Source organism: Xyrauchen texanus, chromosome 1 (assembly GCF_025860055.1).
Source record: "Xyrauchen texanus isolate HMW12.3.18 chromosome 1, RBS_HiC_50CHRs, whole genome shotgun sequence".
NCBI classification, from domain to species: domain Eukaryota; kingdom Metazoa; phylum Chordata; class Actinopteri; order Cypriniformes; family Catostomidae; genus Xyrauchen; species Xyrauchen texanus.
Window position 1 is genome coordinate 41895560 of NC_068276.1, and position 13976 is coordinate 41909535.

The 13976-nt window shown below is 44.9% G+C and overlaps 1 protein-coding gene across 2 annotated transcripts in view; it reads left to right on the plus strand.

The window, feature by feature from the left end:
- LOC127650632 (protein BEAN1-like) overlaps nt 1–13976 on the plus strand; it is a 75570-nt gene that overhangs the window by 37465 nt on the left and 24129 nt on the right. The window contains exons 2-4 of one of the 2 annotated variants that reach the window (XM_052136204.1): nt 7257–7442; nt 7875–8075; nt 9712–9847. In XM_052136204.1, the coding sequence (XP_051992164.1) occupies nt 7400–7442; nt 7875–8075; nt 9712–9847 (380 nt within the window). In that variant the 5' untranslated portion in view covers nt 7257–7399. The remainder of the gene's footprint in view (nt 1–7256; nt 7443–7874; nt 8076–9711; nt 9848–13976) is intronic. The other variant, XM_052136194.1, reaches the window with a different exon arrangement.

Consider the following 13976-nt stretch of genomic DNA (forward strand, 5'->3'; position numbering starts at 1 on the left):
ATCTAATCTGACATCATCATCATCAAGCAGTGCCACTCCATTTCCCAAATGCTATCTCAGTCAGTGTCAGCTCATAAAGCCACACATCTTACACGTGAGTGAGAGGACACATCAAACGTGTGTCCCAATGTTAGCATAGACCGGTTGGATGCCTGGAGGTTGCCATACTGCAGTAGCCCTGGAGACACAACCATGTGGTGTCATAGGAGAACTCCAGCACTGACCACCCACAAATTAACATGCGGCACTTTTAATAAATTAGAGCTGAATTCTCAGATGAACTATCAGTATAAATATTCAAAGTTGGGTGTTAATTTGTGGGTGTTCAGTGCTGGTGGTGAGACTGAGGCCAATAAGGCCTTTCCAATGCTAATCATCCTGCACTTGTTTATTTTGACTTGAGGTATGTCAATTAATTTATTATTTATTTATTTTTTTTGTATAGCGCTTTTCACAACATATATCGTTTCAAGGCAGCTTTATAGAAAATCATATTTTAACAGAAAATTAAACTGTAATATATATAGATTCTTTGTTGCATAGTTTGATTTTAAAATTTTTGATTGTAAATTATGTATAAAAATTAATTATTAGGTAAATAAGTATATAAGAATTGGATTTAGAACCCAAATGAGCAAGCTGAAGGTGACTGTGGCAAGGAACACAAAACTCAATATGTTAGTTAATGAAGAAAAATAACCTTGGGAGAAACCAGGCTCACTGTGGGGGCCAGGCTATAATGTCAACATGACTATAATGTCTATAATATTAGGTGCATCGCAGTTCAACCAGCAGGTCATTTCTGTGAGGTTTGTGAGGTCCATCTAATTCCAACTTTCAGACAGTGGCATATATGGAGTTGGCATCAGTTCTTCATCTGAAGTCCATCATAGTCCATGTTGTGTGTATGTGCTTCTGGGCATTACTTTTGGGAATTTATTTTTGGGAACATTCTCAAATAGGGCTAAAAGTTATCGACAACGTCGACAATAAAAAAAAAATGCAAACATTTTCGTTATAGTCGTTTTATCTCATTTAATGTAACATGAGATCACATTAAACTCTAATGATGACGCGTGAGAGCAGCACTGACTGTGGAGAGGAAGAATTGCACAGCTCACAGCCCAGATGCACTCCAAACCTTCCAAACAGCTTCAAGTGATGTAGATCTCAAAGTATGATGGAATTATAATGCAAAAATACTAAGTAAGTAAATACAGAAGCACTGTTGTTGTGGAATAAGTGGAGCCGGAGCTATGTGAAACACCCCAGTGTTACATCTTTAAATGCAGTTATATTTAATGCAGTTTAGCTTTATAAAAGTTCAAATAATACGGAAGCAGATCATATAAATAACTACAATCTCCAAATCTGGCATGTCTCTGTGTGGTCAGTGCCTCTTCTATGAGTTGCGCGAATGTCCCGATCTAAGGGGTAGAGACTGAAACTGCACCCGGCTGATCCACACTCTGTCGCGGGGATGGTCATCCCTCGAGCACGCACGCTTAATGCAGCAACATTATAATTTAATGGCTCAAGACTTATTGAATAATAATAAATGTAACTGTGCATTTTTTATCATGAAGAAAATTAGCAATATGCAGCTTTATTAATAAGATAGGTTTTTTTTTTGTTAAAGATGGATTGAAGTGAACAGAAAGGTAGAGGGTAGTCTACACCTCATAATTGTTACGACAGAAGAAGGGAAGACAAGAAGACTGGATCCAGATGCGGTTAGAGGTTTTAATGAAATTATAAATAAAATACAAAACAGGTAGACACGGGAACAAATCAAAACATCCACGATGGGAAACTGAAATAAACAGGAGCAAATATTAACACGGGTGAGGCACAGGATCAAAACACATACCACGACAGACATGCCAACTACATTTAACGATCGACAAAGATTGTGGAACAAACAGGGTTTAAATGCACAGGGAGAGTGATGATCAAACGGGACACAGGTGAGAACAATGAGTGACTGCTGGCAGTGATGAGTGCAGGGAACTCTGGGAAGTGTAGTTTTATGACAAAGACTAGTGAAACACGGGGCAGACAACAAGGAAACATGACAAGAAATGTGCTAGGTGACATGTGAAAACAAGAAACACGGGGCAGACAACAAGAGATCGTGACATAACCCCCCCTAAAAGGACCGGATTCCAGACGGTCCAAAAGAAACCACAAAAAACAACAAAAACAACAAAATTTCCAGTGAGTGAGGGGCTAGAACAGGGAGGAAAACAGACAGTCCACAGGGGCACAAGGGGCAAGGAGACAGACCAAGGAGGCACAAGGGGCAATTAGGCAGTCCACGGGGGCAAAAAGGGAAATGAGACAGTCCACGGGGCCAATTAGGCAGTCCCCGGGGGCACAAAGGGAAAGGTTTAGGAGGCCAGGGAGGTATCGACCGGACAGGGACAGGTTTAGGTGGTCTGGGAGGCGTCGACCGGGCAGGGACAGGTTTAGATGGCCTGGGGGCTGGCCACAAGGCAAGGGCCGGTTCAGGGGGCCTGGGAGGTGGCCACAGGACAGAGGCCGGTTTTGGGGGCCTAGGAGATGGCCGCGGGGCAAGGGTCGGTTCAGGGAGCCTGGGAGGTGGCCAAAGGACAGAGGCCGGTTTTGGGGGCCTAGGAGATGGCCGTGGGGCAAGGGCCGGTTCAGGGGGCCTGGGAGGAGGAGTGGCCACTGGGGAGGCTGGTGGAGCCAAGGAGGACCTCTGAGGCGGAGCCGAGGGAGGCTCAGGAGGCAGAGCCGCGGTAGGCGGCGCCGTAGGAGGCTTTAGGGGCGGAGCCGTAGGAGGCTCTGGAGGCGGAGCCATAGGAGGCTCTGTGGGCGGCGCCGTAGGAGGCTTTAGGGGCTGAGACCTGGAAGGCTCTGGAGTTTCTGGGGGCAGAGCCGTAGGAGGCTCGGGAGGCGGAGCCGTAGGAGGCTCGGGAGGCTCTGAGGGTGGAGCCGTGGGAGGCTCGGGAGGCGTAGCCACGGGAGGCTCGGGAGGCGGAGCACTGGGAGGCTCGGGAGGAGCCCTGGGAGGCTCGGGAGACTTGAGAGGCGGAGCCCTGGAAGGCTCGAGAGGAGGAGCCCTGGAAGACTCGAGAGGAGGAGCCCTGGGAGGCTCGAGAGGCTTGAGAGGCGGAACCCTGGGAGGTTCGAGAGGCTTGAGGGGCGGAGCCCTGGGAGGCTCGAGAGGCTTGAGGGGCGGAGCCCTGGGAGGCTCGAGAGGCTTGAGGGGCGGAGCCCTGGGAGGCTCGAGAGGCTTGAGGGGCGGAGCCCTGGAAGGCTCGAGAGGCTGGAGTGGCGGAGCCCTGGAAGGTTTGAGAGGCGGAGCCCTGGAAGGCTCGGGAGGAGGAGCCCTGGAAGACTCGAGGGACTTGAGAGGCGGAGCCCTGGGAGGCTCGGGAGGAGGAGCTCTGGAAAGCTCGGGAAGCTCGGAAGGCGGAGCTCTAGGAAGCTCAGAGGGCTGAGCTCTGGAAAGCTCGGAAGGCGGAGCTCTGGAAAGCTCGGAGGGCGGAGCTCTGGAAAGCTTGGGAAGCTCGGGAGGCGGAGCTCTGGGAAGCTCGGGAGGCGGAGCTCTGGGAAGCTCGGGAGGCGGAGCTCTGGGAAGCTAGGCAGGCGTTGGCTCTTGGATGGTCATGGCTGCTGGCGCTGGCTCTGGGACGGTCGAGGCTACAGGCGCTGGCTCTGGGACGGTCGAGGCTACAGGCGCTGGCTCTGGGACGGTCGAGGCTACAGGCGCTGGCTCTGGGACGGTCGAGGCTACAGGCGCTGGCTCTGGCTGGTTGACCGTGGCTGACGAGGACTCGGGCTCGCTGACCGTGGCTGACGAGCGCTCTGGCTCGTTGACTGGGGCAGACGAGGGCTCTGGCTCGCAGACCGGGGCAGACGAGGGCTCTGGCTCGCTGGTCGTAGGTGGTGTGGGCTCTGGCTTGCTGGCCGTGGCAGGCGTGGGCTCTGGCTCACTGGCCGCGGTAAGTGTGGGCTCTGGCTCGCTGGCCGTGGCAGGCGTGGGCTCTGGCTCGCTGGCCGTGGTAGGCGTGGGCTCTGGCTCGCTGGCCGTGGAAGCGTGTGGAGTAGCGAGCAGAAGCTTCTGCCCTCCTCTTCCTCCTTCGGGCTGACGAGGTTGAGCGTGCTGGCGCAGGAGCAGAGGAAGCTGAGCACACCGGCTCTGGAGCGGACCAAGCTGGCGACGCTGGTTCGTGGATTAAGGCAGGCGTGGAGGTTGGCTTGCTGGCAGGTGGGGCAGGCGCGAAAGGACGAGCCATGGACGACTGGAGGGTCACCACTGCGGGAGGAGAGGCAGGGTCCTCCTCAACAACACCCACAGTGAGTGACGAGCCGCAGACCAGCAAAGTCTCCTCCACGAATTCCAGGAGAGTCCAGCCACGCGTTGCCGGTGGCAACCGCTCCTTAAGCAAACTGTTCAGATTGCCCCTGAAGAAAGCCACCAGGGAGGAGTCTGGGAAGTCCGCGACACTCGCCAGCTCGAGGAAGTCGCGGATGTGATCCTCCACAGGGCGGTCCTCTTGTTTCAGGCAGAGGAGTCTGAAGTTCGCCTGTTGCACCGCTGGATCCATATGTGTTCGATCATTCTGTTACGACAGAAGAAGGGAAGACAAGAAGGCTGGATCCAGATGCAGACACGGGAACAAATCAAAACATCCACGATGGGAAACTGAAATAAACAGGAGCAAACATGAACACGGGTGAGGCACAGGATCAAAACACATACCACAACAGACATGCCAACTACATTTAACGATCGACAAAGATTGTGGAACAAACAGGGTTTAAATGCACAGGGAGAGTGATGATCAAACGGGACACAGGTGAGAACAATGAGTGACTGCTGGCAGTGATGAGTGCAGGGAACTCTGGGAAGTGTAGTTTTATGACAAAGACTAGTGAAACACGGGGCAGACAACAAGGAAACATGACAAGAAATGTGCTAGGTGACATGTGAAAACAAGAAACACGGGGCAGACAACAAGAGATGGTGACAATAATACACTGCAACAAAATACGTTTTAGATTTTTACTTGTTTTGGCATGTTCAAATCAGACAGACTTTTTCAAGTTTTACGATCGGACGGTAATTTCCTTTTAAATCCCCATGTAAGTTTAAACAAGATGACAAGCACGCAATTCTGAAGCTGAACTAACACCTGTACTCCACCAAAATAACCAATAATTTTGCTCGAAATGTTGCGTTTGTTTTTAGATTAAATCTCAACTGCATCTGGGAGACAGTGCACCGGTTATGTTCGCGCTTTTTGTCTTTATGACTATTTTGCAGTTTATTAACGTTCAGTAACACACTGATATAGTGATTGATGTCCATACAAAATCATACACACTCTCCTCAAAATAACGAAAGAATGAATGGACGGATGCCGCAACAACAGCTGTGTTAACTTGACAAAGGAAGTAACGCCCATATTCCTCACTAAGCATCACAGGATGTAGGAAAATGGTGGATTAAACAAAAATGTAGAATCTTTTTAGAAACTAAGAAATGTTCTCTGCGTACACAATCGGTGGAGAACGTTGCTTGGTGTCACTGATCCAGATTCAGCTTTTCTTATCTCATTCTCCCAGTTACGGAGAGCTGTAACACTGAGCAGTTCAGCTGCATAAGTTAATGAATTTAGCAAGTTTTTCACCCCTTGTTTCATATCATGGCCAGTGGAAGACTAGTCTTATATATATTCAGTGTTTGTTTAACCCCTTTTCTCCCAATTTGGAATGCCCAGTTCCCACTCCTTAGTAGGTCCTCGTGGTGGTGCGGTTACTCACCTCAATCTTGGTGGAGGAGGACAAGTCTCAGTTGTCTCCGCTTCTGAGACCGCCAATCTGTACATCACGTGGTACTTTGTGCATGACACCGCAGAGACTCTGCATGTGGAGGCTCATGCTACTCTCCACGATCCATGCACAATTTACCACGTACCCCATTGAGAGAACCAATAATCGCGACCACAAGGAGGTTACCCCATGTGACTCTACCCTCCTTAGCAACCGGGTCAATTTGGTTGCTTAGGAGACCTGGCTGGAGTCACTCAGCACACCCTGGATTTGAATTTGGGGTGGTAGTCAGTGTCAATACTTGCTGAGCTATCCAGGCCCTTGGAAGACTAGTCTTATAATCATCTCTGCCTAAACTCATTTACTGACTTTGTTAATGCCGTGTGCATTAACACATGAATCAACCACGTTTCACTCAACCGAATGTTGACCTCATATTACTCTAAAACACGAAATACGCATGTGCTTTAGCAAGTTGATTGACAGGCGATATCTGTTTCTAAAAGGTGATTGGTTCTTTTACCTGCAAGGTGGGGCTTCCTTTCTACATCCATTGACTGTTAGGTGCAAGAGCTTCTTGGTTGGGTGTTCCAATTTCTCCCATTCATTTAAATAGAAGGGAGTCATCTCCTACTGCTAAATAGTCTCTGGCCTTACACTCTATAACAGTGCCAATCATGCACTATGTCTCCTCCCTGAAGTTTGCACACTTTTATTCCTGATTTCTCACAATACAGGGACAGTAGAGGTGTACAAAAGCAAGGTGTTACTTTATTTAAAATATATCAGTCTAAAGAAGTGGACTCACTGAAGCCAGTCAAACATCCAACATAAGACACTAAAATAGAAATGATTTAGTTTCTTTACTCATTACTCAAAAAAGTTATCTGATTATGTAACACGTTACTTTTATCGCATTACCCCAGCACTGATTAATGAAAGTGAATGAATGGTAACTGAGACTAGTATTCTGCCTAACAAGAAAGAAAGTGATACAGGTTTAAAACAACATGAGGGTGAGTAAATGATGACAGAACTTTCATTTCGGGATTAACTATCCATTTAATGATGTACAACAGAAATATGATTTCAGAAATGGCACACAAATATTATATGCTTTCAGTTTCCTGAAACTGAAAGATCATCATTAATAATTAGAGATGCTCTGTGCAGACTTACATCAAAACTGAACAGTTGCTCATGACAGTGTTATTTCCTTTGCCCACCAAATATATGTATATGGTTATCATTCAAACACTGACCACATATAAACTGATTTGATTTCTTTCTTGTTTATCTCCAGAAATGGCTTGAGGCATCAAACCTACAGAGTGTTAATGTCATCCTCTTTACCACTAGGTTTATTGAATCTATCTGTATCTCTGTGGCCAATGTGTGTGTGTACGTGTGTGTGTGTCTTATTTTGGTTTTTCTCTGGTCCTAATGGAAAGGGTGAAGGAAGTCAGTGAGGAGCTAATGGCTGGAGTTGGGCTTCTCGCAAGCTGACACGAAAGTCTTCCACCCCACATATTTAAAAATTCGAATGGGTCAGGATTAAAAATTAAACTCTGCAGACTTGAGAATCTTATGAGGGATGAAAGTCTGGGGAGCGTTCCTGATCTGGGGCCCACAGAGAGGTAGGTGTGAGTGTGTGTATGTGTGCATCCGTGTAGGGTTAATATACAAAAACTGACATAATCCCACACTAGTGTGATCTATCTATCTGCGTGGGACGGAGGGAAATAAGTCTCTTTTACCTGTTGTAATATTGGTCTACAGGTTTAGGGCTCTTTTCAGCTAGTCAGGTTGAAGACTAGGTTAATCCAGCTAAGACCATCTTAACCCAGCAAAAACCAGCCAATTAGCTTAGACTGGTTTAAGCTTGTTTTTTTTATGTATGATTTAGCATTTCAATAATCAAAACTGTCATACTGTCTCATCTCTCTCCCTCTCACACTTCCTTCCCTCCTCTGTTCCTTTGCCAATTCCTTCTTGTTTTCCCACTTTTCTCATTCTCTCTTACCTCCCCACTTACAACCCCTGGTGTCCTCCCCTCCATGTCTTTTCAGTGAGCTCAAACCAGAGCAGTCATGCTCATGATTACCCAGACTGCCAAGAAGGGGGCAATGAAGCCAGCCTGCTGGTGTCCCCTCTGGTGGTGGCCGGCATCGTCATTGGCCTGGTGCTCTTCCTCTCCTGCATCACCATCATTGTGGGCAGTCTGCGCAAAGACAGACATCTGCACAACCCCCACCTGCGAGCCAGCTATGGTAAGTGGCCAAACTGCATGGGGTCCAAAACATATCAAATGCAATTAATGTCATCATAATGTTGAGGAAGGTTTTTTTTTATTTATAATGCTTAGTATGCCATTTCATATGACATACGTGTTATTCTGGGCCCTCTAGAAATGCTAAAAGGAATCAGTCCTTTGTTTAGGAGCCCAGAGAATGTTGTGGCAGAAATCCCATGTAAACTCTATTATATCAAGCGGTTCGTATTATGTCAACAAGGCATGTAGAGACTACATTACTAACAAACTACGATTACACTTCCTAGTGCTTGCCACATGCACAGAACACTAGATTTGCCTTGCGCCCAATCTGCGGGCTGGTCATCCCCGCCTTGCTCGACCAGGGTGGAGACAGGAGGGCAAAAACAACAACAAAACAGGCGAGGGAAAGGCCAACAAGGAGCACAGAGAGAGAGAGAGGAGAGGAGAGAGAGAGGAAAAAAAACTCACTCACTGGTTCTCTGATGCACTGTCGCGTGGTCCTCGATCACTCCAACACCCTCTCAGGCGGATGGCAGCCGCTCCTCCCCGGGTGGACCGGAGTCAGGCCTACAACTCCCGGCAGACAGAACGCCCCTCCGTGTTCCCAGCGACTCCACCCCTGACAGCGGACCTACCACTCCAGGCGGTTGGGGAGTCACTTCCTTCCTCCCCTCATGGACGGCGGTCTTCTTTCAACCCCTCCGCGTTTCTGGGAAAGGAGGACAATATAAATAATAGTTTAATAATAAACTGAATGAAAAACACACAAACATAAACACACAGAGCAGCTGCCTGATATTCTCTCTGTCTCTCGAACTGTCGTCACTGGCCGCCTTTATCCCTCACGTGCCCCCATCAGGCTGATTGGGGACTGGGCATGCGTTGTTTCAGCCTGGCCCTGCCCTCCTCCGCTCTACACTCCCCAATTTGGAATGCCCAATTCCCAATGCGCTCTAACTCCTTGTGGCATAGCGACTCACCTCAATCCGGTTGGTGGAGGACGAATCTCAGTTGCCTACGCGTCTGAGACCGTCAATCCTTGCATCTTATCACGTGGCTTGTTGAGCGCATTACTGTGGAGACATAGCGCGTGTGGAGGCTTCACGCTATTCTCTGTGGCATCCTTGCACATCTCACCACGTGCCCCACAGAAATTTGAGAACCACATTATGGTGACCACGAGGAGGTGACACTACCCTCCCAAGCAACCGGGCTAATTTAGTTGCTTAGGAGACCTGGCTGGAGTCACTCAGCATGCCCTGGATTCAAACTCGTGACTCCAGGGGTGGTAGTCAGAGTCTTTACTCGCTGAGCTACCCAGGCCCCAAGTAAATACCCAAAAATCAGGAAGGGATTCAAGAAGAAATTTCTTTAAAAAGGAGAGACAGTTTTCTGCTTCATGAACATGAAGTCTGTAGATCAGTGTAATTGTGTATTTACATTCTCATTACTGCTCTAATTGTGACATTTCGCTGTTGGAACATTGAAAAAAACATCTTTCCAAGAAATTTCAGTAGACAAAACACTCAAAAAAACATAAAATATCTGCATGTCTCCAAAAGTAACTTTCACAAACTATAGTAGAAGCAGATTCTAAAATGTTTTTGATGGTGGTGTTGTTGTTTCTGCAGCTCCTGATAGCCTCTCATATGGTGGTTCCATTGGAGAGTTGAGGTCCACTTGTATTGAGGAGTTTCCCCCTCCATTCGACTCTTACGTGGAGACGCTATCTCAAATCAACATCATGTACCCAGACTCCCCACCTCAGTGAGTTACATTTCACCTCTGGATTGAGTCTGTATGTGGATATTAAATGTACAGTGGAGGGAAAGAAGGGACTGTGTGTGTGTGTGTGTGTGTGTGTGTGTGTGTGTGTGTGTGTGTGTGTGTGTGTGTGTGTGTGTGTGTGTGTGTGTGTGTCAGGGTTTCCGTTGTCCGGTAACTACCGGACATTGGCCGGTAAAAAAATTAAATGTCTGACAAAATTAAATCTCTCCGGTCAAATTGTCCGATTAAAATTGCCTAATAATCCCGTCCCCCTAACACAATCTGAATTTGAGAATAAGCCTAAAATGTATAAAGCAAAAATACACCGATCTTTTGCTATGTTATAAAGGAACAGGCTCTATCGTTTGAAAGTTATGAAACAACATCGCATGCTGCATTTCAAATAAAGCGCACGCCTAAAACGGCTGCAATATAGACCTAAACAACGAACGATTGAGTGAGACGTTTCAAATATGGCCAGGCCCAGGCAGACTAGCTTTAAAAGCTTTTTTCAGAGGCCAGACGATGGTGAATCAGGAACATCTCATTATAGATAGATCAGTGCTTCTAATCCGCGCATTCGTGCAGTTTTTTTTCTCTATCATCAAAACTGAATAGCCTATGTTCATCAGTGCATGGTTACAGTCTATATCAAGCAGGGACACGTTTGTGTGCATTTTATTTTGTGATTTCACCGGAATTAATAGAGAGTCTCCGCAACGGCGATAGATTGAAACGCGCGTCCTAGTGAAGATTGCGCAACTCGCGCAGCGCGTCGTCCATGCAACTGATAGCAGCGGACACGAGCGCTCAGCTTGATTTCAAAAACAACAGATTTTAGCGCTAGATCTCTTATTTAATAACGGACTAAATGAATGATCTGCTAGTTAACAGGAGATGTTTTATTTATTTGTATTAGGTACATCCGTGCCTCAATGTTTCAAAAAGTGAATGTGTGTGAAACCACAGTAAAAAACAATTGGCGTTGACGCCAATCGGACGTTCATGTTTTTTTTTTTTCGTCTATTTGAAAGTTAAGCTAATAATAATATGTTGCATTCTATACGGCCTGATTATGTCATTTTTTAAGTTACATAGACTGCCTCCAGTTTTCCTCAATTTGACTAATTAAGAGGCGATATATTTGACCGGCATATCATCAAAATGTCCGTAAAACGAAACCGTGACCGGCACCATTTTTTTCTAGCGGAAACTCTGTGTGTGTGTGTGTGTGTGTGTGTGTGTGTGTGTGTGTGTGTGTGTGTGTGTGTGTGTGTGTGTGTGTGTGTGTGTGTGTGTGTGAGCGTGTGACCAAATGTCCCCATAAGGATAGTAAAACCCGAAATTTTTGACCTTGTGGGGACATTTTGTCGGTCCCCATGAGGAAAACAGCTTATAAATCATACTAAATTATGTTTTTTGAAAATGTAAAAATGCAGAATGTTTTCTGTGAGGGTTAGGTTTAGGGTAGGGTTAGGTTTAGGGGATAGAATATAAAGTTTGTACAGTATAAAAACCATTATGTCTATGGAAAGTCCCCATAAAACATGGAAACACAACATGTGTGTGTGTGTGTGTGTGTGTGTGTGTGTGTGTGTGTGTGTGTGTGTGTGTGTGTGTGTGTGTGTGTGTGTGTGTGTGTGTGTGTGTGTGTGTGTGTGTGTGTAATCAGTAATTAGATAATTTTATCAGCCATGATAGAGAAGGCACACTGCCTCCTTAATGGATTCCATTTTGTAGTCCTTTTCACAGTCTTTAAAGGCCTTGGCATAGCATGAATTGATGACCACGGTCAAAGGCAGATGGAGACTCTAAAGCTAAAATAGTCTTGAAAAACATGAAATATGAAACTATTTTTCACTCAATTCTCTCTTAATAACTTGACTTGAAGTGCAACTTGCACTCATCTTATCAGATGCAAACACTCTGGCCTGAAGGGTCTGTCTGAAAAAAAATGGTGGGAGTAAAACCTGCTCAAGTAAGATAGTAACTGGGGAAAAACAGACTCAAACCCTATCCTTTTGAATGTTTACCTGCTAAACCTGCATTTAAACCCTCAAGAATATGACCCTGCATTAATTTATCTAGTATTGCTTGATAAATTAGGAAAGAGAAAGAGATGCTCAAACAGTGTTACAGCAGTCAGAGATGAAAAAAATGTGTACAGTATTTATCTACAACTCTTTCATTCTCCTCACTTGCATTGGAGGGGTTTTTAGTTCTCAGAGTTTTATCTGTTATTCAGAAGGTTTCACCTTTTGCAGTCCTCTCTCAAATCCTGTTAGAAAGGTTGGACCCTTACACTTTCAGCTTTCAGCCTGTTCTCCTAACAAGCAGGGATTGCTTATAAATGTCATGACTTAGCAGTGAAAAAGGTCTGGTGTGTTTCATCTAAATGGCATCTTGGCTAATTGGTATCTTCAAAGAATCAGTCAGTTACCTTTCTTGCCATTTAGCCTGGCTGCCTTCACACAGTGACCTGTAAAATACTTCTCAAGTAGGGGAGCCCTTCACAGAGGGATGTCTAAGAGTGGGAAAGGTTTTGTTTACCAGACCTCATTAATTTCAATAACAACTAAATATTTCAAATTTGATTTGCATTAGTCTCATAAATAAATCTTGAAATTTTGGGAGGAACTCCAATGAGCAATAGGCATTATTGTTTTTTAGGATTTTAGGATAGGATTTAGAATGATTTGATGACATCTGAAGAGGGAACACATGGAAGAACAGAGACAATTCAAAGACATTAATTTATCTGCTGGAGTCGTATCGATGACATTTATGCTGACTGTCTGTGAGGTTTGGACCATCAAAAGAGAAATTGCCATTCATTTGCATTTTAATTACCTACCGAGCTAAGCTATTTTTCTACAAATGTATTCTGGTGAAGACAGAATGTCATACACACCTGGGATATCATGAGAGTGAGTAAATAATTAGATCATTTTCATTTTTGGGTGAACTATCCTTTTAAGGGTTGTATTTAGGTAGTAATAGTCTATTACTATTTCTTCATAAAAGACTATTTATTTAATGTAGTAACTATATATTCCATTACCATTATCCCTTGGTTGGTTTGGGATCTATGCATTCTAAAATCATCAGAGTGCTATCTATTCCAATGTCATCATGACTTGATTAAGGGACTGTACAGTCTATAATTATGAGTTTATTATTACTTTGGAATGTATACCCTTTGATTCTATCATAATGATCTCTGAATGTATGATCCCTTTATTAAATCAAAATTATTTTTGATATACTGAACATTCTGAAATCATACTGACATCATGAGGGACATGCATAGCTAAAAAAAAAAAAAGAGAGAAATACACTGGCATACTATTAATGTTCCAGTTTAATTGCAATGTTTCAACCCTCAGTGGGTCTTTGTGAGGTCAAACAGACACCTGTTTCTATCTTAATTTCATGTGCTTTTTTAGAGGTTAAAATCAGCCCGATCTCATGAAAATGACATTACCATGGCAAAATTTTTCCAAAACATTTTCCAAAAAATGTGCTTCATTACATGTTTTGCTGCAGTTTCCCAGTGAAATGACCAGCAGGGGCACCAAAAGCAATTGAAATGGTGACAAAGTGTTTAAGATGAATGTTTAATGAGTAAAATGTTCCTCCCTAACTAACCTAAACCTAAGCAAGTGTTCGAAAGAAAATCAGAAGTTAACAAAACAGAATCCTTACCCTTAACCAACACCTAATCCTAACCGATATTGTCCTGATAGCAAATGAGAGATAAACAAAACAGACATCCTTACCCAAACCAACTCCTAAACCTAATCAATATTGTCCTAAAAGGAAAGGCAACATGAAAAGCAAATTTTCTGAAACAACCACATCATATTCTGTTGCTTCTCTAACTTTTTTCTCACATGTCAGCTTGTGTGCTGTAACTGTATTCTTCTGATTTCCAAGTCCAACACTCTATGAGGTGAGCTACACAAGCTATTTACTATGGAATTGGAAGTGTGTCAATGCAGGTGGGTCTGTATTACAAGTGTTAAAATGTATAGTTTTTCAAATGATGCTATATCTATACCATAGCATAGAAGAGTGTGAGTAATAGAGCAAAACAATTGTGTTTATAAAACCTGCATCTGAATATCCA